General features: G+C 39.6%; 1 protein-coding gene across 6 annotated transcripts in view; it reads right to left on the bottom strand.

The window, feature by feature from the left end:
• The window catches only part of CEP112 (centrosomal protein 112), a 359,225-nt gene that overhangs the window by 39,885 nt on the left and 294,968 nt on the right, over positions 1-24,372 (bottom strand). For all 6 annotated transcript variants that reach the window (XM_045526957.1, XM_045526958.1, XM_045526956.1 and 3 more), the window contains one exon: positions 156-245. In XM_045526957.1, coding sequence (XP_045382913.1) covers positions 156-245 — 90 coding nt within the window. The remainder of the gene's footprint in view (positions 1-155; positions 246-24,372) is intronic.

The following is a 24,372-nucleotide window of genomic DNA, read 5'->3' as shown; positions in this document are numbered from 1 at the left end:
TGCCCTACCTATAGACTTCTCGCCCTGTTTATGCCAACAATGAGTGGGGTATTCTGTTACTTGCAGCCAAAGCATCCTAGCTGAAACAGGTAAAGCATAAGCTCCTTGACCTTGGGAAAGCAAATGAGCAATCCAAATAGGAAAGGAGAGGGTACCTGCTCTTGTGCCTCCAATTCTTTGTGCTGTAATTTTTTCTCTGCACATCGCACCTGATTAGAGCGGTTTTCAAGTTCATCTTGTAAAATCTGAAAGAGTGTAAAATAAATACATCAACATTAAAAATAAGCATACTTGAAAAAATAGTTTTACCACATGAGCTGACATTAAAAAGGCCTCAGATCTCTAGTTTGTTATTACTGGTGTTCCAAAGCATTCAGGCAAACAAACTCAGACTTTTGTGTGTCAGGCTCAGATGTTTTCTGCTTTAAAGATATCTAGTATAAAAAATTCCAAACTCATAAAACAGACAACTTAGCAGATGCCAATCATATTATAAAAATGGCTCTTATATTCCCAGCATAGAACCACAAACACGTAATAAAGCATTAAGCTATTGCTAATTAAAATAGCTCTATCAGTACACCTGCAAGGCACATTTACACTCTGAATAGCACTGTGGCAGACAGGAATTGTGTTGTCTGACCAAAATAACATTTTTCAAAATTATACTATGATAATTTGAGTAAATTATAGTAACCTTAAAGGAATCTCTTTACTAACTCAGCAAGGATTGTGTGGAATTTGAGGAACCTTTAAGAAGTAGATGGAGATGAACTCTTTCAGTTGCCAAGCAGTTTTTGGAAATAGAATTCAGGTTAATCTGGAACATTTAGAAACTACAAAGATTAATAATTATCACTGCATCAATTAGTATTTTAAGTAAAGAGGTGAACTAGAAAAGAAACAGGATCCATTCAATTAAGTGCAATTATAGATATACTACATGGAAAGTTACAGTGAGCGGAATTCATGGGTTGGTAACAGCTAAGGTGCCAGATAGATTCTCAAAACATAATTCATCCAGTCAGTATTAGTGAGCTATGTCATGAATCGCAGGCCAGGCCTAGTGGCTCACTCCTGTAATCCCAGCACTTTGGGAGGCTGAGGTGGGAGAATTGTTTGAGCCCAGGAGTTTGAGACCAGCCTCCAGCTTGGGCAACATGGCAAAACCCCAACTCTACAAAAATAAAAAAATAAGAAATCAATTAGTCAGGCATGGTGGTGCACACTTATAGTCCCAGCTACTCAGAAGGCTGAGGCAGGAGGATTGCTTGAGCCCAGGATTTCCAGGCTACAGTGAGCTACAATTGTGCCACTGCACTCCAGCCTGAATGACAGAGTGAGACTCTGTGTCTTAAACAAACAAACAAACAAACAAAAAAACAATTGCAATAGGTACTCTAGATAATAGCAGTGAAAGAAAACAGACCAAAAATAAAAAAATAAAAAAGAAGAAAAAAGAAAAAGAAAGGAAAAGAAAGGAAAAGAATCACGACATTAACGATGAGTATCTTATAATGTAACAATAAGCAGCAAACAGTAAGTATCACATATATCAGTGATGAGCAGAGAAGAAAAATGCAACAGGGAAGCAGGACATTCTGGAATAGGGTGAGGGCAGAGTGTTAAAATTTTAAACAGATGGTCCAAGAAGGCCTAAATGGGCAAAGATCTGAAGGGGAAGAGAGAGTAAGTGACACGGATATCTGCAAAAAGAGCCTTCCAAGCAGGGGCCACCACGTGTGGAAGACCCTGAGATGGCACATCAGTGGAAGCCACAGAAGTCGGTGTGGAGAGGGAGCAAAGAGGGAGCAATGAGGTCGGGGACATAACGGGATCGAGTCACATCAGGTCATGTGGAGTCTTATGGGTGAAAGACTCCAGATTCTACCCGTGGGAGGTGGGAAGCTGCTGGAGGGCCGTGAGCAGGTGCTGTCTGGCTGCTGTCTGAAGAGCAGACTGAGCAGCATGGCAGATGCCGGGGAGCAGGTCAGAGTCCACTGCAACAAGCTGGGAACGGGACGGTGGAGAACTGGGCCGGGTGGCAGCAGTTGATGAGGGTAGGGCCAGGTCCCACATATATTCTGAGACAGAGGTGACAGCCCTGAGGGAGTGGGAGCAGAGAGTAAGAAAAAAAGAGGACCCCAAAGACTTCGGCCTGGGCAGCCAGAAGACTCCAGTGGCATTCAGAGAGATGGGAAGGGTGAGGAAGGAGCGGGTGTTGGGGAGAAGAGCTGGGGCTCAGCCTGGGATGGGTCAAGTTCAAAATGCCCATTATACATCCAAGTGGAGACTCTGGTGCTCAGACAAAATGTCTAAGCTAGAGTCCACTACAAATTCTTCCAATGCAATGCCAGTCTTCTTTATGTATAGACATAGTGGTTCTTAAACTTTTGGGTGGTTCTAGACCCTTTTGAGCATCTGAAGAAAGCTATGTAGTTACTCCCTAGATGGGAAAAGAAACATATGCTTATGATTTTTCCTCTGATTTTAGGGAGTTCATAGACTGCCTGAAGCACATCTGTGGATAGACCCCAGGCTAAGAAGTAGTTTAAAAAGTGAAATGGCTTGAGAATGAGCTTAAATTAAATGCTCTAGGATTTCTGATAAATCCACAGTTCAACCAGGTCTGAAGGTGAGCTTGGAAATCTCTCAATTCTTTTACTTATCTATAATTCTGTTATTGTGGTCTTTTTCCTAAAAGATGAATGCAATTATTCCTATGCTTGTTGACCAAGTAGCATTTTTTTCTTTTAATATCTAGCAATAAATAGGATCTTATCAGCTCCCCCTATGGCATAATCGGGGAAAGTAACGATTACTGTATTGGGAAGAACATTCATCCACGCTTTTCTGCCCCTACTCTTTCGTGCTCTCTAATCCATCCTCACCGCTGTCAGAGTGATCTTCTTAAACCTAAGTCTGATTATGTTACTCCCCCACTGAAATGCTTAGACAACACTCCAGCATCCCTGAGATGCAGCTCAGACTCCTGGGCGTGGCACACCAGGACCTTCACCCGCTGGCGTGTGCGCCACCATGCTGAGCCGCAGCAAGCCTTGGTGCGTCATGCTGATGTCACTGTTACTAGCAGTAACAACAGGAGCTATCATCCACTGAGTGGATTTTATTTTTAACCCTCACGACAATCTTGTGCAGCAGGGTTATTTCATCCATGTTAGAGAGGACGTAAGTGAGGCTCAGTGTGGTTAGGTAGCTTGCTCAAGTCCACGTGGCCAGTAGTAAGGTGTCACATCTATCCCCCTGGAATTTTAACACATTTCTCTTGCTTTAAATTCAACATGTTGTGCTACTCCATGCTGCCTCTTTGTCACTCTATACTTATTTTCTCTTTTCTTTGCCTGGAAGCACCCGCCCCACCTACCTGCTCAGTGGTGTTCTCTCCTCAACCTACGCCAAAAGCTAAGCATGGACTCCTCTGGGCTTTTATCCACCTAGTGTGTAAGAGAATTAATGTGCATGTTTGTGAGAGATTGAGAGCAACTGCAGCCAAGGCTCTCCCTCCTTATCTCTGCAAGCCCAGTGCCAAGCCAGCTCAGTGCCCGGCACACAGGTGACACTGAATTCGTGTTTGTGGAAGGAACTCATAAACATTGATTTGAACTCTACTCTGTGAGGACATTTAGTCATCAGGGCTTACGATGGTCCTTAATATGGCACACTTAACCAAAGGTTATTATGTGTCTTGAAATACAGAATATAAAAATATATCTTCCAAATACCTATATCTATCTCTGAATATATACATACATATTATACTAATATATTATTATTGATAATAATATATTATCTGGCTTCTGTTACAATAAAGAAAAATATTGCTTTAATTTTTGTTATTAGTTTTATTTCACAGAAAAAAAAAAAAGACACACATCTCCCTTGTCTTAAAATGTTATTCCCTACCTCCTGGTTGTCTCCATCCTCCCCTTCAGAGCAGGCCCCAGAGAGTGCCACACTCAGGGTCCCACGTCCTCCCCCTCCTCTTGGCACCCCGTTATAACCAACTCCTGCCCTCACTACTCTCCCAAGTCAGTTTTCACCACGGTCACTTGTTACCTGCCAAATGCCAAGGCCAGAAGCTAAATTTTTTCCTCATTCCACATAAGCAGCTGGCCATGTTCCATGCCCAGTTGTGTTTTTCCCTTGAATTTTGAGGAAATAATTCTGCCCAGTGAATTCGAGGGGTTAAGAATGAGGCTTCTGCAAAAGTGAAGGCCACAAAGAGAATGAGGCCTTGCAAGAGGGCAGTGGACATGGAGAACGGGACAGATGTGGTAGACCCGTTAACGGGGGATCAGGGAAAAGAGGGACCCAAGATCACACGGGGCCTTGATGCTGAGTGACCAGAGGATAGTGAGAGACGGGCAAGTCAGCAGCAGGGGGGCAGTGTGGGTTTTGACGTGATGGGTTTAAAGTGCTGGTGGAACTTCGAGGAGGACCTACTGCTATAGTCTGAACGTTTGGGTCTCCCCCAAATTTATTTATTGAAATCCTAACCCTCAAGGTTATCAGGAGGTGGGAGCTTTGGGAGGCGAAGCCCTTGTGAATGAGATTCGTGCCCTTATAAAAGAGCCCTGAGAGAAGTCCCTTGGCCCTTCTACCACATGAGGATGCAGCAAAAAGATGGCTGTTTACGAAGCAGGAATTGGGCAGTCCCTCACCAGACACCGAATCTACCGGTGCCTTGATCTTGGATGTCCCGGCTTCAGAATTGTGGGAAATGAATTTGTGTGTTTACAGGCCACCCAGTCTATGGCACTTTTTTACAGCAGTCTGAGCCAACTAAGACACCGGTTTAGCACATCATGTTGCAAAGGTGGGTCTGAACAGTGACGAGTGCTTTCGGACAGAGATGCAGATGGGGAAACTTCCTTAAGGAAGTAAGTAAAATGAGAAGAGGTTCTAAAATCTGCCCTTTGGGTGATGCCCACACTTCAAACCAGTCAGAGGAGGAGGCGGAGGCCAAGAAAGCTGATGAAAATCCAGATGGGTAGGAGGCGACTGAGGGAAGTGAGTACGTATTATGGAAATCTAGCTGAAGAAAGTTTCAAAGAGGCCAGGATAACATAATTAGACCTGATCCTTTTTCCATATTTTACATGGTGAAGAGATTATTAAGTCTGCCTTATATTATCAATATTATTAAAATAGAATTGAAATTATATTTGCTTTTCAAAAAGGTAGGACTTTAAAAAATTTTTCATAGTTTACAGATGTAAAACGTGATCTAAGGTTAATCACAGAAAACATTTATGTCTAGAAATTACTTCTATTATCTATTAAAATCAATTTAAAAAGTTGAAAAGTAACCAGATAATATTCCACTTTCAAGAAAGTTAAAATGTACTACATGAAAGGAAAATGACAGTTTATACTGGCAGCTGGTCTTTGCTTTCTATTCTAAAATAATTATTAGGTTATTAGAGTTCCAACCTCAGAATCTGACATAGGAACTATGTGAAAATGACCACAATTACTCAATAAGGACAACTGGGAACTTTCTTTTAAGTTGTGGCCTTTCTATTTAAAAACCTTTAAATTTGACATTTGACACACAAAAAAATCACAACTTTTAGTTTATTCCTGAGAAAAGCCTAAGATAATTAAAGAACGGAATGTCCAACATTGGGTCAAAAATATTTTTAAAAACCCAACTTGAACAGTTAAATCCTTTGTTCTGCAAAGTTATTCCTCATCTCTCAGCTCTGCTGTGCTAGCTTGCATCATTACTGAAAGACAGTTCTTTTTTCCCAATTAAATCTGCCTTTAAATACCCTGTTAGTCAGCTTGCTGTGGGAAGCTACGCTGCTCCTGACTTTCAGAGTGCTTTGTGCTGGCTGGGAACAAAGAATGACACTTTCCAGAAGAAAAATGTAAATGACATAATAAGCTTTACAAGAACAATGAGGGTACACTAGACTCTTTAAAAGGGAGAGGGTTACAGCATAATTTGATTTGTTTGTTTACAATATTAAAATAATGAGAACACATTAAAGCGTGAAAGATTTTACATGTTACTGGGCTCTTCAGGCTGAGGAAAAGGACTTGCTAGCTAATGTGCCACTGAATGGCACCTGTGACGGTACTAGGGCTTTTCTGCTGGCTAGCAAAAAAAAAAAAGTATAATAGTCAATGCTATTTTCATAAAATTTATAAACACAATTCAGAGCAAGCCACTCCCTAACTTGTGAAACCATGAATTAAAGAATTATGTATAGTCTTATTAAAGACCAAAGGTTTCTTTTGTCCTGAGTCAATTAAACAAACATAAAGTGATGGCAGATATGTGCCTTTTAATAATGAAAAAATGAAACATAGGTTCATTCCAATTACAAAGTGCTTAAAAGTTATTCAATAAAGGAAAACTTTATTGGAAGAGAGAAATACCGTGTTAGAATGTATAATAAAAAAGGTGTAATAAAAACATTCCTAGTGTACAAGGCACATGACAGAGAGAAACTTTCTGACTTAGTACCGTAGCAAGACCAGAGGTCTTTCTAGAGATTTCTAAACTTGTCTTTGGTCCACCTCTTAGCCAGCTCCACTTTGGCATCTGAGAGCTGTGACCTCACTACCCTTTTCCCAATAGGCCGTCTAAACACACAAATTCATCTCGAGTTCATAACTCAGAATATCTGTACTCCATGTTCTTACCAGACAATACAATTTCAAACTCTTCTTTCTCATCTTTATCAAAACCCCAGGTATGAGAAATTTGAAAAAATTCACTTGCAAACCAAAACAGAATCATCAACAGTGTAAAAGTCACCCTTCCCCTGAATCAGTTGTTCTGAAAACATTGTCATAGCAGAGTCAACTCTACAGGCACATTCTCTTACCCATTTTCTGTTACACAGCTTGTAGAACTGTGCCCATCTCCTCCTTTAAAGAGTTTTCAAACCAGTTCTCACTGAGTTGGGACACTTATTGAGTGTTTGACACTTCTATTCTGCCTCATTCTGTGCTGCCAGTCTTGGCAAAACGCTGTACATTGCCTTTCACAAATCATCACAAGGCCTGTGGGCATATTCTTCCGGGCCTGCCCCATACTGAGGAGCACAGGGTAAATGTCCCACAGGTTCTCCCACATGTCCTCTGGGAAGTGGGAACCTTGAATGTTATGCTGCTCTGTTATTTAAAGGAACTGTATTAATCCAAGGGTAAGCAAAAGAATGTGAATTCAATTTTTGCCCTATATAAATAATACAACTGATGTTGGCAAGGTCATGGATTTTGAGGACTTAGGGTAAAGTCTGTGGCCATGAAACAAGGAAGCAGATGAGCCTCCACTGGGTGACATGCAGAGGGGGCCTTGCTAGCTGCAAGCTCTGCATAGCTGAGGAGTTTAACAGGAACAAAAAACCAGAGTATTTATACTAAAGATGCTGCCAAAAAGAAATCACTCCAGTAAATTGTTGAAAACTGTTGAAGTGGGATGATGGGTAGACGGTGGTTCTGCATATTCTTCTCCCTCCTTTTGTGTATGTTTGAAAGTTTCCATAATAAAAAGTAAAAGAAAATTTTTTTAAAAGCTTTCCCCACTTAAAAAAATGAAGTCACCATATCCTTCCTTTCATGAGGTTTGAATTTACCATCTTACTTCAGAGAAAACAGATGATTCATTCATCATTCAAAGGGTAGGAGGGATGTGGGAGGATTTCCCCGTGAAGGTCCTGGACGTAAAATGAAGAAAGCAGAGAGTGGGCTGTACATATTTTGACTGAAGGAGAAGATACTGGAAAGGGAAGGCTTATTTATATTTTTATTGAGGTATAATTTATGTACAGTGAAATTCAAGGTTTATTTTTTAATGGTAATGGTCTGTTTTCCATTTAAAACATGTAAGATGATTTTAAAATTTGTCATAAAATATCTGTTCAGGTTATAAAATCTTGACATAAACCTCTCTTCCACTGGTTGCTTGATCCACCAAACAGAAATGACACCTGATCTGTGACTACTGTGAACAGACACTAATTATAAAGGTGAAATAAGGGTGACTCTCGTTTAAACCTTAATTATCTTTTTAATATGCTCACACTGGTTTAAGCAGCATTGCTCCTATTCAGGCTATAAATGGTAATGATAATATTTCTGATGAGTAGGTTTTTCTCTGACATGTAAATTGACACAAAAGTGGTAAATGGCTTTCTTTCTACTACTGCGAACTAAAGGCTAAGGTAAATACAAACAAAAGCAATAAAATATCACTATATTTTCATGTCAGATTTATAGAATTCTTTTTTTTTTCTTTTTTAAATCACATCTTAAACGACTAGGACAAAGCAAGAAGACCAAGCACTGTCATCCACATAGGGGATATAACTCTGGGGCTGTGGAAGATGACACAATGGCAGTGTGACACTTTTACTGGGTGGTCTCACTGGCTATTTACAGAGGCCACTACAGTTCCTGTTTTATTATTATTTTTAAATAGGCTAAATCTACTAACAAAAGTAACAAGTCTTCTTCAACTGAAATGCCACTCAAGATTTCTTTTAAAGTGATTTCTTCATTCAGACCTATGCAGGATGAATAACAAACCATAAAAAAAGTTTTATTAGTGATTCTACAGTAATGGAAAACGGGTTCATGCTACAGATCTGAAGAAAGCCGAGCCACGGTTACCACAGGGGCCACAAATGTATTCACAACACAACTGTATAATTTTTTTTTATGGCTTACATTCAGGTTTTTAATTTTTTTCACATTCCAAGCAAGCACCCTTTCTTTAAACCCTCACAATTCAGTCTCGTTTCTGATACTGATGTGAAGAAAAGGAGATCTGTGGGAGTTTTAACCTAATACATATGTTATTCTTCACATACTCCAAAATTCCTTTCAGGTGAAAAACTCACAGTTGTTGCAAAAAACCACATGTAGGAGAAATTGCACGTTGATATGAGCTATTGCTATAGTACTTACTAGGCTACTTGATTCAACAGAAAAGGCAAAAACATCATGGCCAACACAAAAAACTGGAGCAGTGTTTCTCTAAAGAATAAGAAAGGTTTTACTTTTTTTCGCTTTTCTTCTCCCCCCCCCCTCTCACCTATTTTCAGTCCTTTAAAATTCTTAAAGGACTTCCTTTAAAAGTCCTAAAAACGCACTTTTTAAAAAGTTAGTGTTTCCTGGTATGAACAGAGGTTCCAGGAAAAGAAATCATGTTATTGCAAGACTTTGATGATCTAAGGAAGCTGGAATCTCCTAACGCACCTTATTCATGTCTCCCTCACACAAAAGACCATCCTGACGTTACCCACATCTCATCTTAAAGGAGCCAGTCTATTGCTACTCAGGAAATTCAAAGCACATTTTCCTCCCTCTGTCGCTTCAGACAGTTTCACTTGTGAACAAGTTCTTATCTCGGGTGGTGGAAATCTAGGATCAAGTTCAAGAACCACAGCTAGGATTTTTCAAGATCACAGAGGGATTTCCTCATCTGGCCAGTGGGATAACTACTCAAACTTGAGTTCAGTCTCTGCAGAACAGAGTGTAAACTGTTTAATCCTCACAGACCACCCCTCTTCTGTGCAAGCCCAGGGAAGAGGGAGGACCCATAAGTCATTCATTTAAATTTTGATTTTCTTACAAAGGCTAATCATTCACACATGCCGTCCCTTGAGCCCGCAGCATCACTCCAAATCCCTCCAACAAACCATGAATTTCTCTTCCATTAAAGCTGAAGTCAAGATTCATTTCTTCCATGAAACATTTCAAATCTAGATTAGAGAAAACTCATTATTTCTCATTAAGTCATTATGTCCCCTATATTATAATATATTTACATCTCGGTTTTGTGAATTCATCTTTTTTCTCATTTTAGACTATGAGCTTCATAAAGACAACAATTTTTCCTCCCATATTTTTAAAGTCATCTCTGAAATGCTTGGTAAAATGTTATTTACACTATGGTAATCAATATTTACTGGTAACACTATCCAATTATATAAAAATCAAGTTGCCTTTCATTTAAAACAGTTGGGGTATTCCCACTAAAATTTCTCAGATTTCCCCCAACTCAAACTACATTTCCTCTTACTCTGTCCCTAGAGAAAAATAACTTGAGTTTTACCCAGCCTGCTCCTTCAAGTGTCAGATGTGGTGTCCCTTCTTGTTTCCTCAGGATAACACCTCTATCAGTGTTCTTTTTCCAAATTCCAAGGGGTTCCAAAGGGGACTTTGCTGAGTTCCTCTCACTGTCTACACTGGCATACCATCTTCACCCTGCCGCCTCTCTAGAAACTGGTCTCCTTGCTTTTCACATGTATGAGAGGATGGACGAGACACTTCTATGGTTCCTTCAACCTTTATATTCTTTTATTCTATGATGGACACATTTCTTTCATTTGCTCATTCCTTCCTCTCTTTCTTTCTTTTTTAAGAGACAGGGTCTTACTATGTTGCCCAGGCTGTTCTAGAACTCCTGGGCTCAAGCAATCCTCCCACCTCGGCCTCCTGAGTAGCTGGGACTACAGTCATGTGCCACCATGCCTGGCTGTTTGTTTTTGATGGCCACATTTCTCAAGTGTTTTACTCCATTACCCATATTTCTCCCCTCTATCAGCTGACTCCTTCCTCATCAGTAACCTGATTTTGGTTTCCAACACTTTATGAAACTTGTTCCCTGCAAAGTCAGCATTGATCCTTTTATTGCCAATCCAGGAGCCTTTTCTACCTCTTCATTCTCTTGGATCTCTCTTTTGGATTGGGCACTGTTAGAACTCTCTGCTTCCAGAAATCCTTTGACACCACAAAATCGTACTTGTCCTCCTCCTTCTTCCTGCAAGCTTTCTGCCCTTCCTCCTCTTCTCCCTTTCCAGTTGTGGATATTTCCCAAACTAAGTTCTTGTCTCTCCAGTTTTCTCTCTACACATTGTCTCCTTTAGATAATTAATAAATTTCATAAATTAATGTAAGTATTTCTATAATTTGGGCACAGCATGTATCAGGCACTGTGCTAAACATTACCCTCAAAAAACATCTAATCTAATGTTTATGACAAACTTATAAAGAATGATTATAATGCCACGTAAACAGTGCTAAAGAGAAGTCTTGCCAAGCATTGTGATTGATATGAGGAAAGCAGCACGAGCCAGGGAAAGTATGGACAGAGAGAACTTTCTGGAGGAGGTGACATGTGAGCTGTAGAATGTTTTCCAGGAGAGAAGCGTGGGCCCCACAGAGTCAGCCACAGATGGAAAGGCATGTGGTGTGGAACAGTAAGGTGTGCAGGGCCAGCAGAGGGAATACAGAATGAGGCATAATGCATTCAAATTTCAGTCTGTGACAAATGGTCTGAAACTCTAAAAAATACAAATAATTAAAAAGCATAATTTTACACACCATGTAGTAAAATGTGCAGGAAAATCTGCCTCAGGTGTTCCCTGTGCCACAGCAGGGAGACCAACAGGAGGCCACTGCAAGGAGCACATGGGAGATGAGCCCCGGTTTGGACAAGAGATGGTGAGAAATGATGGGCCCAGGGGTGCACGCAGAGGGAGGGCAGCAGAGCCACGAGACAGACTGTGGGGCTTGGTAAGGAAAGCCTGTGCCAGGTTTGAGAGAAGGAGGTCTAGAGAATGACTACGAGACTCTCAGAACTGCACAATAAGATATCTGAGAGAGAGAAAGACCACATTAACATAACTTTTATTATAGTATATTGTTATAATTATTCTATTATTAGTTACTGTTGTTAATCTCTTACTGTGCCTAATTTATAAATTAAACTTTATCATAGATAGGTGTATATATAGAAAAAACGGTGTACATAAGGTTCAGTACTGTCTGAGGTTTCAGGCATCCACTGGGGGTCTTGGGACGTATCCCATGGGTAAGCGGGGACTGCCGTACTAACTCGAAGCTAGTTCCCCTGTGTTGGGCACTGTGCTGGGGCTTTCACTACTCCACCTCCTTTCATAATATCCCTCTGAATAAGAAGCAGCTAAGGCTCCCCAAGGCTGCTCAAGGCTGCCCAGGCGCAAAGTGCTGCAGTGAGGAAGTGGCCCCAGTTCAGAGTGATCCCTGCAGCTGCCTGGGCACCTGCCTCTCCTGCCTCTGAGCCTCCACCTTGTGCCACCAGCAGGCGCAGCTCCACACTGCCCTGTGAGCTCTGCAAGTCTTTTCTTCATCTCCTCTAGAATGCTATTGCTTCCATCCTTCAAAAGCCTTCAGTGACCCCAAATGCTCTGGATTTGCTTTTAATATATTTAGTCTTTAATATAATGAATTCAAATGTATGAAAAGCAAGAGGAAAAATAAGTTTCTGTGTGTCACAGATTGAACAATAATGATGATTCCAATGGCCTCCCTATTAGAGTGTGGTGCTAAAACTGAAGGGTATTACACAAAGTTATGGGTTGAATTATATCCTCCAAAAAGATATGTTGAAGTCCTAACCCCCAGTACTTATTTGGAAATATGGTCCTTGCACATGTAGTTAAATGAGGTCATATTGGAGTAGAAGGCCCTTAATCCAATATGACAGGTGTTCTTACAAGAAGAGGAGACACAAAGGAAGAGGCCAGCCACGTGACGACAGAGGCAGAGATTGGAGAGACACCTACAGGCCAAGGAATGCCAAGGATTGCTGGGAAATAGCAGAAGCTAAAAGACAAGGAAGGATTCTTCCCCAGAGCTTTCAGAGGGACCACAGCCCTGTCCACACCTTGAATTCAGATGTCTGGCCCCCAGGACTATGAGACAATGGCTTTCTGTTGTTTCAAGCCACCCAGATTTTGGTTCTTTGTTATGGCAGCCCTAAGAAACTAATACATCTGGGAAGAAACTTTCCTTGTTTTAAGCATTTTCTCTTGAAACGCTAAAATGCACACACACATACACACACACAAATATTTCTTTTGTACTATCCAGTTCTACGAGACCTAATTTTATCCCTGTGAGGACGAACAGTATACTCATTATGAGACAATCTGGAAAATGGCATTAGGGAAGTATTACTACTTTTTAATTTACTCATTGGTATTTCCCTAATTGTGTGTACATGGTCATATCAGGTTGTAATGGCAGCCATTCCAACATCATGATGGTACATTCTTTGATGATGAAGGAGGAAACGCACAAGATGTGGAGGTAGAGCTCCTCAGGTGAGCCTGTTTCCCACGTTCATACAGGGGAGGGAAGCAATATATGCCAGATAAAGTGTTTTTCTTTTTTTAACCTTAGGATACTGTGATATCTGGAGCCAATACTTATGAAGGAAGAAGTTTAAAACTTTCCATTTAAACCACTTAGAATGAGAGGATTTACAAAGATCCTGTTTAATGTTCAGCTGACACATTGTCAAAAACATTTATCATGCAATCTTTTGAAGTTTCTTCCACTCCTTTCTAGTTATTAAAGCTTGGATTGCAGTTAGTTATCAACAACAAAGCATACACGTGACGGTGTTTTTATAGTCAGCCTTTCAGTTTGATTTCTGAACTACTAAGCAAAATTCAGTTCTCCTGATCAGAAAAATGATTAGTGACCTAGTTTTCATGCTGAATGCACAAAAGAGTTAATTTCTGAAATCACTTCTATATGAAACTAGAGAGAATGCAGGGGACCTGGGAATTTTATTTAAGTTTTTATAATGCTCCAAATTGTAAGAATTTCCAGATATAAGAATGTGCCACCTTAAACTTAAGGCTGTAATTCTTTCAGTGCAAATGAGGAAATAGTGACCCACATTATTGAAAAGATTTCTCTGGCAACTTAATTCCTAATGTAAATTTTTTTCACATTGAGAATAAGCTCCAGTTCATATGTTGGCAAGACGAATCAAAACTTTTTCTAGATAATTCAATTGAATATTTTTTGAGTCCATACAATGTATTAGACGTAACATAGAATGTCCAAAGCTGGGTAAGACATGGTCTCACCTTTTAAGGGGCTTATATTATCACAGAAGACATGTGACAAAGATAAAAAGCAGGAGGGCACAGTAAGTGTCCTAAGTGTTCAATTGAGAGAACAAAAGGAAAAGGGAAGGACAGAGGAAGACATCTCATGACACCATAAGGAAGCAAGCAGATAAATCCTGAATGTGGGACATTCTACAGGACAACTGACTTGGTTTCTGCAAGAAGTCAATGACATGGGAAAAAGTGAGGAAGGGTCTGCCTTAAAAAGACATAAGAGATCTAACAACCGAATGTAATGTTTGGATCTTGAATCAGACAAATCAACTATAAAATGGCACTTCAAAGTCAACTCGGGATACCTAATTCAGAAGCAAGTATTAGATGATACTAAAAAATAATTGTGAGTTTTCTTAGCTATGACAATGGCCCTATGACTATGTGACTGTGTAGGACAATGTCTATGTTTTCTGAGAGGCATTCTGTAATACATAGGGTAAAATGACATACCTAGAATTTGCTTTAAAGGATTTTAGCAAAGAAAAAGGGAGAAAAGATAAAGTAAATGTGGCTAAGTCTTGATAGTTGTTGAAAGTCAGTGATGGGTATACAGGAACTCAGTACTATTCCATTTGGGGTATGTTTGAAATTTTTCATAATAAAACCAAAACACAAGCCCTATATACAGTAAAAGACTTGGGGGAAAACACAAAGAGATCAGGCAAGTCTTCAGGCAGGAAGTGGCATTTGGGAAAAGCCTTGAATAATAACTCTAAATGTGACAGGCAAAAGGTGGAAAGGGAGAATCGTCTGCCAAAGGAAGAGCTTTTGCAAGAGTAAATATGAGGAAACTGGGGTGTGCTCAGCAAACAGTATGCAGTCCATGGAGTAGGACCTGGGATACATGAAGGGGGCAGTCCTGAAAAGGGAGGTCAGAGCACAGAGGCCTTGAATTCCAGACTGAAGTTACACTTAACCTGGAGAAAAGAAGAGGGGCTTGTGTGCGATGCCTAAAATCAAGAAAGATATACACAATTGCTTTCTACACATTTACAACGCATGTCCCAGGCTTAGCCGGTTCACACTGGACATATTATCAGTTCTCCCACTTTCTTCCCTTAACCTTCCACTCACCCCTTTGCCTAAACCTGTTTATCTTCCTATATATTTAGATCTAGATGAATGGAACTCATTTTCACCCAGTTATCCAAATCAGGAACCTTGAGAACACCCAGGAATTTTCTCTACCCCTCCCTCCCATACAACCATTTACCTGCCTTCTAAATATTTCTCCTCTTCAGCCCTACTGCTGCTGCCCTCATCTATTCTCATCCAGACTATGACCACACTCACAGTTCTCTTCATTCCAATTGACTGCTGCCAGAGCAATATTCCTTATCATCTTCAAGTTTTCTCTACCTTCATGAACAGCATCATCATCCGCAACCCACAAATTAGCCAAGGTAAAAACTCAGCACATATCCTTGAACAACTTGCCTCTATTCCCGTTACCTCCCATAGAGCCTGCGTTTTTGCCACTAAGCCCTGCAGATGTGGATTCAATCTTTTAAACACTGTTTGATTTCGTCCACTCCATGCCCTTTTTACTCACATTCTCAGATTATATCGTCAGAGCCTCCTATCTGGTCTCCACTCATTCCTGTGGCTCCCCTCAGTCTAATCTTCATAGAGCAGCTGTGCATTTCAGAAGGCATATCTAGGAGTTATCATTGAATCCTTTCTTTTCCTCACTTTCCCTTGCCACATCCAATTTTCACTAGGAGTGGTACATGATGGATGGAAAACAAAGTCTTTTACAAAGAAAAACCTGAAAACTGTGCATAATCCACTCACTTCTCTCCCTCTCTAGTGCTACCTCCCTGGTCCAAGTCATGGCCATCTTTCACCTAAAGACTACTCCAATAGCCTGGGAGTCCCCCTTCATTTCCTCCCCATACATTTTACATACAGTAGCCAGCCCCATCCATTCGTGCCTCTTACTGCTTAACGTTCTCAATGGCTTACATTATACTTATACTATTTAAGCACCTCATATGCCTGTAAGGTCTTACAAGACCTGGCTTCCAATCACCTCTCAGACTTCCCTTGTGTCAGCCTCCCCTTTGCCCTCTCTGGTCCAGCCACACTTGCTGTTCTACTGTTCTCTGAACGTGCCAAATTCATTACCAGCTTAGGGTCTTGTATTAGCACTTCCCTTCTTTCACGAATATTTTCTCCATGATCTTCACATGATTAACTCCTTTCTGTAGCCAGTCTCAGCTTATCCATCACTTCCTCAGTGAGGCCTTTCCTGACCATGCAACCCAAATTGGCCACCTGGTTTTACCTTATAATAGCCTATGTTAAGTCTCTGCTGAACACTCATTATCACATGATACCTTTCTTTATTTATCCTCTTACTCCATTATGAGAAAACTATGAAAGCCAGGAATTGATCTGTTCACCACTGAATTTCAGGGATTTGAGATAGTGCATGGCACATTAGAAGGTGCTCAACAAATACTGATCATGTCCTCCACTGTCTAGAGTATTCCAGAGACTGCCACTGCTTGCATAGTAAAGACCAAAATCCCTCACGTGGCCTTTAAGGCACTGCCTGATGTGATCTCTGCCTCCCCTTCCATCTTCACCTTGTACCACCCTCACCCACTCTTCAGGTTATAGCCACAGTGGCCCTCTTAGTTTGTCACATGTACCATCTCTTTCCTACTGCTGAGCTTTGTGAATTCTATTCTATCTGGAGCATGATTTTGTCACTTTACACTTAATCCCTTTCATACATTCTTTTGATCTCAGCTTAAACGTCACTCTCTCAGAGAAAGCTTTCCAATCAGTCTGCTATGACGTACTCCCATAGCACCATGTGCGTCTCCTTTGTAGCTCCCAGCAGGGTCATATTTTTACATTTATTTGTGTGATCATTTTATTTGACTGGTGTCTATATCTCCCTCTAGCCATATTTTCTATGAGGGAAGGGGCTATTCTTGGCATTGAGAGAGTTTAAAGAATAATGTATTAAAAAGGTCATTCTCCTGGGGAAAAAAATACACTGATAGAGTAGAACAAATTTGTATTATTTATGAATTCCAATCTGAATGAGCAATAATAAACACGAACATTTATGCTCCCAAGTATATAGCAAGAGTTACATTAATGATGAAATAATGAGGCATCAATTTGATGATTTGTGTGGCTTTTTTAAGATGAAAGTTTCAGAAGTTTCTAACTGGATTTTTTTTAAAGACTGGCTTAAAGGACTAAAACTTTTAATTACTGGATTAATAATTACTGTTGTCAGGGATGTAAGCATTTCTTCCTTTAGCACTAGTAGTGTTTAATGAATAGAAAAATGTCTTTTATAAAGAAAAACTCTTAATATAAATGTTTCAAAGTAACTTTAATCAAAGATAATAATATGCAAGATAAATCAGAACTTCATGAACTGTATGAGAACTAATGTGAATTAAAAAACCCCAGCACACTTAACATAGAGATGTGAATAGTCAAAAATATATTTTTAAGCAAAACCCAAGATAGGTTCTTGGCATTGTAGCCAAAATTTCAACAGTGTAGTTGAAAAATTGTTCAACCTTAACTTTTCATCAAAGGCTTTCCTTTACTAATAAATTATGACTATAACTAAAACTGGAAGGCTAGCATGGCTTCTTTTAAATTAATGGCCACAAATCAAACACTTAAAGCTCAGGATACAGTGTTCTTTCTCTTCAAAATCAACAAAACTCATTTTATTGCATTACAATGACTGGTATCCTTGAAAGAGATGTGGTATAGGAAATTTGACTTTTTAATTTTTAAAAATTTTTCCCTATTGATGTACTGTTAGCATGGCTTGTTAGCCCAACTTCTGAACAGCTAAGGCCATTCAATCTCCTACTAGTATATTAAACCCTCTTCTAGGACCTAATATCAATTTAAAACTGTTTTAGCTCAATTTAAAACTGTTTTAGCTCATATTATAAAATAATACATGCTAATTGAAGGAACATAGAAAATCATCAAGAGAAAAATAAAATTTCCACAATCCTTGCACTCAGATATAACCACTATTAGCACAATGTCTTTTTTCCCTATGCATATGAAACTGGCATGTTGAACCTGCAGAACTCACTGAGTATAATCATAAAAGCCTCTCTCTCTCTTGCCTCCTACTGTTCCTTTAATCCTGCTTAGTGTAGGCAGTTCTTCTCTTGCCCCTTGGTGAAAACTCAGAAGGGTGCCTTGATTTTTCGGGTCACTCTAGTCCTACAGTCACTTTAAATTGCATACAAAGTCTTAATCCATTTAGGTCGTTCTCAACAGAAACCTCAATGGTTCCTAACAGCAATTTAATCTAAGGCAGAACATATATCTAAAGGATTCCAGAGAATCATTCTGTGACTTATTAACAAGGTACTTTTACTTCCTGTTTGCTTTTGACCCAGGGACCTGAACCGCAGGTCATGGTGCTGGCCTTGCACACCAGTGTCCCCAATGATAACAAGATTGAACTAAATATGCAGGTGTCTCCTTGCGTCACCCTCCTAGTTGTTATATTTTATTGTCCTCTGGGAATATCTCTCAACATTTGTCTTCACCCTGCATCACTGAGCTTCAATACTTTGCTGCAGTTCTCTGTGTACATTGTTCTTTGCCTGCTGGATACAGTAGTCCTTTTCACTACCCTCTTCCTTCTGCAGATAAAAGTCAAACATAACAATAATCTCCCCTCACTAGGGATCTGGGATGTCTGAATTCCAGTTCTTGCAAGAGAGTAAAACTTCAAATCTTTGGCTTGATTCCAATACTTTAATGAACTACTAGTATTAATAAAGATTTGCAAGGTATACATTACAATGATTCCTAGATATTTGAAATTTAATTCATAGACAAAACCATCATCTGGTCCATGTAGAGGTACGTGCTTTGGTTGTGTACCATCAGTCTGCACTAAGGAGGATTATAAGAAATATCCCTGAGAAACTTAATGCTGATTTTCTTGTAAGAATATCGTTAAGAACATTAGCTACATCTTACAGTTTTTCTTCTACTGATCTTTCTTTGCTATCCATTATCTTCTACACTGCTATCAATGATCTTTCCAAAATGCAAATATGACCTGGTTTGTCTACTGAAAAATTTTTGATAGTTCTTTACTACCTATAGAATAATTTCAAACTCCCAAGCATGGCATACATCCTTGATACTCAATGTGTGCTCTGCAAACCAGTAGTGTCGGAGGCTCTTGAGCCCTAGCCCAGACTGACAGCATCAGAGCCTACATCTTACTAAGATTCCCAGGTGATCTGCAGGTACATTCAAGTGTGAGAGGCACCTATACAGTGCATCCACCATAAGGGTCCTACAGCTGAAATTCATCTCAGGTGTCAGTGCTAGGAAAAGCTATCCTTCTCCCAAGAACTTGATTTGGTTTCTGTTAAGGACATTGACTGCTGAAACTTACTGGATTTCCTCCTGTCTTTAGCTGCTATGAAGCCCAGACCAAACACACAGTCCTACTTTAGCAGTTTTATTGGATTTTATGGCAGGCATTCTGTTAACTAATCCTATTCTTGGTTTCATATTATTTTCCTATCTTTTAGCTTTACCTTGTTAATTTTAATAATTTTATCCTGTTGTACCATATGTATCTCTATAAGTTATCTGAAATGCTTTTGGGGATGAGGTGAGATATGAATCTATGATCTATTTATATATGTATAAGATAGCAAGGAAATAACTGTCAATAAATATTTCATTTCCTTGGATTCCCTTGCCACAAAAGGTATGGTCCTAGCTCTTTCCAATCCAACCTGTGTGTTGGAAGTTCCATGAAAGATACTTTCATCACAAACCTGGAGGTATTTTCCAAAGAAAGTTCTTGTGTAAGACAAACTGATGATCTGAAGGCAAGAGAGCATTCGAGGTACAGCTTACAGCTGTATGGCATGGTGAGAGGGCTAGGTTTGTCGGTAATCTAGGAAGTGTGCTGGCCATCCCAGGCCCCAGCCTGCTCTTTGTGTTCCTACTCCTTTCTAAATGAGGCTTCTGCTTGCTGCTCTTCTCTGTCATGAGCTGGGCTCCAAAGCAGCACCCTTCATTAAAAGGTGAAAACTGAGGGTTTCTGTCTAAAAATTAATTAAATCCTTCCAAGACATAAGACAAAAAACAAATGGGTTCATGTAATGACAGTCAACTGCTTATAATGGCATCGCCGGGTGAGAGGGCGTGGCTTGGCAGAAAGATGGGTGAGCTGCACCTGCAGCCCTGCTTTCTCACTCACTAGCACTGTGGCCTTAGGCAAGTCATTTGCCTCTTTAAACCTGTGTTTCCACCTAAGTCACAGTGAAACATTTAAGAAAATGTTCTGCTAGTTATCTTTCGGCACTAAGTTCAATTGCTATGTGATATATTGGGTTTCTAACATTAGAGAGGTCAGCTAGTCCAGTGGTGAAGCATTCAAATGTATGGTATAGTAATTAAGCATCCAGGTTTTCCAGGACGCCTGCCTGGGTTTGAATCTCTGCTCCAACTCTTTGCTAGTCATGTGACTTTGGGCAAGTTACTTAAATTTCTCTGGGCTTCAGTTGACTCATTTGTAAATAAAGGAGTAATAGTACCTATGTCATGTGGTTGTCATGATTATTACATAAGAACTCAATGGTGTTAGTTATTATTTTATCACAACTGGGCCATAGAACTTCTCTTTTGTTACATATTTATAATTATTTTTCTTATTGAAACTCTATGTTAGGATTATCTAACTGTATAGTGCTGACTAAGCTAGGACTCTCAAGCTTTCCGGAAATTCACCAGAGTTTTATCTGAGTCAAAACATTTGTGAAGTCAAAACAGTTTTAACATAAATTTTCATCCCCTACTCCCTCCCCAACCCCAGCTATAGTCACAAAAATGAACAAATGGCAATAAAGTATAAGACTGCAAGAGGGCTGGGAGTTCATCCATGATCATTTGGCAGGGCAAACACATTCAACGCTATGTTTCAGGTATCATTTCCATTGTCAAACCACCACATGACTGAACACAACACCCCCCACCCTCCGCCTCATTACCAAACTAGTATGTGCTCACTGAAGACATTTTGGCAAAGTATAAGGGTGGAAACAAAATAAAAAATAAAATTCCACTACTACTTTCCCCCACAGCCCAGAGACACCCACTGCCCAATTGAATTGGCATCAAAGAGTCTGTCTAGTGCTGCGTGCCAGTGACCTTCCTCTGCTTCGTCAGGGGAAAGCGTTGCCCTCAAGCCAACATCTGAGAGTCGGCATATTGAAAGTGAGTCTCACCACTACCCTGCACTCACTTAAAAGACAGATATCAAATGCCCACTATGCTCAACACAACAATTTGTGAAGTGCCATAAATAAGGAAAATCAGGGCATGAAATTAATGGTTCTTGCCCCCATGGGGCAATCATTATAATTTTTTCCACAATTTATGGATATGATATACAGAAGATGAATAGTAGGACAAAAAATAAACACCTCCTTATCCACTTCTTTTAGATCTCTGAGGAGACTGAAGTATTCTGTATTTATATGTCAGGTGGAAAGCAGCCTGGAGAAATGATGTCTAATATTGCTTACATCTCAGGCAGGAATAGTTCCAAGTACTTTTGATATATGGCATATTAAAAATGCTTGCAGAAATAATGTAAAACAGCACAGAGCTACCCGCATCACCATCCTCATTGTGTAGTTACCGCCCTCTTCCATCTGACTGGCAAAGCCCAGACAAACGTATGATTTCTGCTGTGCTGTGGGAATGCAAAAGGGTTCTGAGCTATGAAAAAAGCTTTCTGCTTTCTCACCAGCAAATGTAAATAGTGACCAAAATAGTACTGGAAAGTAAGCTGGGTTAGAACTGTCTAGGTCCTGCTCTAATTTTCACTTTTGAAGAGAAGATGTGTGCAAAGGACTTCTCCTCTGTGTAGGTGGGTGCTGTGGGTGACATTCAAAAGCAAGAACCGAATGGGGCACAGAGCTGTGCTTATCAGCAGTACAGAACTATGACGAAGCTTGAATTCCTGCCAGAAATTACCTATGACAAGCTGAATTAGCTAATGTTGGGTCAGGAAGGAGAAAACTGGGCATAGAAATATGAAAAGCAGATACAAGGCACAAAATAAATGGGAACTGCATTCAAAATATAGTAAACTGACATCCCAAACCACATTATAATCTCCATACATCATAAGTCATTCTCACTTTTTCTGTGTATGTGGTTTTTTTTTTTTTTTTTTGGTTTCTGAGCTTTATAGTAAGGTAAGTAGATGATACATGGCAACTGAGTATTCTGGAAGCTTTATGGAAACGCATAATATAAGATGTGAGTAGACCATGCCTTTCTAGCAGATAGTGGCAGTCGAGGGTGTTACCAGACAATTAGAACCTACTGATACAATTAAAATTATTACATAGCCTTTTGAAATTGCTGTTTTTACTTTGGGGAACTGCAAATCCAATCTGCAAAGCATACAAATTATATTAACTTTAGAAACAAAAACATAAGAAAATCCAAATATAGCTAAGGAATACCTATACTATCTAAAGAACAATTTAGAAGTTATTTTAAGAGCTATATCCAAACTGCTGTGCTACACATTCATTCCTACAAAACATATACAGGTGACGGCAAAATTCAAATATTTTACAAATAATAGCCCATTTCTATCCCTCAAATTCTTTACTAGCTTTTATTTCCTTTCATGTAAAGTCAACTTACTTTCCTTCTTCCATAAGTTCATCTCCAAGGAACTAAAGAACACCCGACCCACCTCTCCTCTCTGGCTTTGGCTACTCTCTATTTGTGTAGTCCAGCTTCTCAGATACTCTCTTTCTCTCTTCCTCTGCCAACTGAATTATTTTTCCGTCCTTCCTTCCTTTCTTTTTTTTCTTTCTTTCTCTCTCTCTCTCTTTATTTTTGCCACCCTTCTAAAGGAGACTGTTTTTTTTTTTTATTTTTTTAATTCAGGATATAATGGGGGTACAAACATTTTGGTTACACGTAATGCATTTGCCTCGCCCAAGCCAGGGCTACAAGTATGTCCTTCCCCCTTAGAGTGCACTCTGCTTCCATTAGTTGTGGGTTTACTCCACACCTGACTGGCACCCAATGAGTATTACTACCATGTGAACATCTTAGCGTTGATCAGTTCGTACCAATTGGATGGCGAGTACATGTGGTGCATGTTTTTCCATCCTAAAGGAGACTTTGAATGTTAGTTCCCTAAACTTGCATAATTTAGCCCCTTATGCAAGTATCTTCTACCATATCCTCTTCAAAAAGGATTTGACACTTCCTAAGAGAATATGTCCCTATGAGCTCCAAACATAATCTCTCCTCTCACTCTCTTCCATATATATATACACACACACACACACACACACACACAGACTCACAAACACACACACACAAGTAGGTATATGTATATATGTATCTCTCTCTTTATATATCTATATATGCACATAAATCCTACCCACAATGTAAATATGTAGCATTTTTAGTTAATTCTGTTTGTTACAATGAATTTATTTTGGGTTGTCATAATCCAACTGATCAAAATATGAAAAAGTCAACAAAACAGATATTTTATAATCTTATTATTTTCTGGTCTATATATCAAAATTTTATAATTATCGACCATTTAGATGAAGATGAACATATCTAACATTGTCTACATATCTGTCGGTTTTCTTGTCCCTTTATGTGTCAGTTCAGAATGTAACTTCAGGCTTAGACTCCCAATTCTATATAACTTTGATATCTTCATTAATCAGCCATGTGTGTACCTAGCCATCCTATTAGTTCTTTCCTTTCCTCTGAAAACCTTAACTTCACCTCCATTTTTGGCAACCCATTCTACTGCTATATCTTATGTATTGTATTATTATTTGGAATTGATGCATGTCTGAAATATTAAATTAAGCAATCCATATTCTGGTAAAAGGAACAGCGTCATCAAAGATTTATATACAAGAAAACAGTGGTATATTTAGGCAATAAAAATAGTCTACTGTGCTTGATGTTAAAGGTACATATAGGGTAAAATGGAAGATCAGGGGTAGGTAGGCTAGATGAGCTGTTTGGGCAGCAGGGAAGAGCTGAAAGCTATGAGAAGGGAGTTAGTTATACAATGAGGTCTGTATAGATATGTGGCTGATTTACCTGCAATGGTAATACAAGAAGCAGCTGGATCAGAGGGCCAAGGAGATCCAGGAAAAGTCCAGGAGAGAAGCAGTAGTGGATTAGGGTAATGGTAACAGAGAGGAAAGGATTAATGTAAGGCATAGAAACAACTGATGCAATATAGGAAGCAAGGAAGGGAAAAGGGCAACTGAAACTCTCAGTCCCATTTACATCAGGAGTAAATAAGAGTTGGGAGGAAATGTTAATATGTTGGGTTCTAGATGCCAAGAGATCATCCGTCCAGCACTGTCTATTC

This window comes from Lemur catta, chromosome 15 (assembly GCF_020740605.2).
Source record: "Lemur catta isolate mLemCat1 chromosome 15, mLemCat1.pri, whole genome shotgun sequence".
In the NCBI taxonomy this organism is placed as follows: domain Eukaryota; kingdom Metazoa; phylum Chordata; class Mammalia; order Primates; family Lemuridae; genus Lemur; species Lemur catta.
This window is presented reverse-complemented; position numbering and strand designations above follow the sequence as displayed.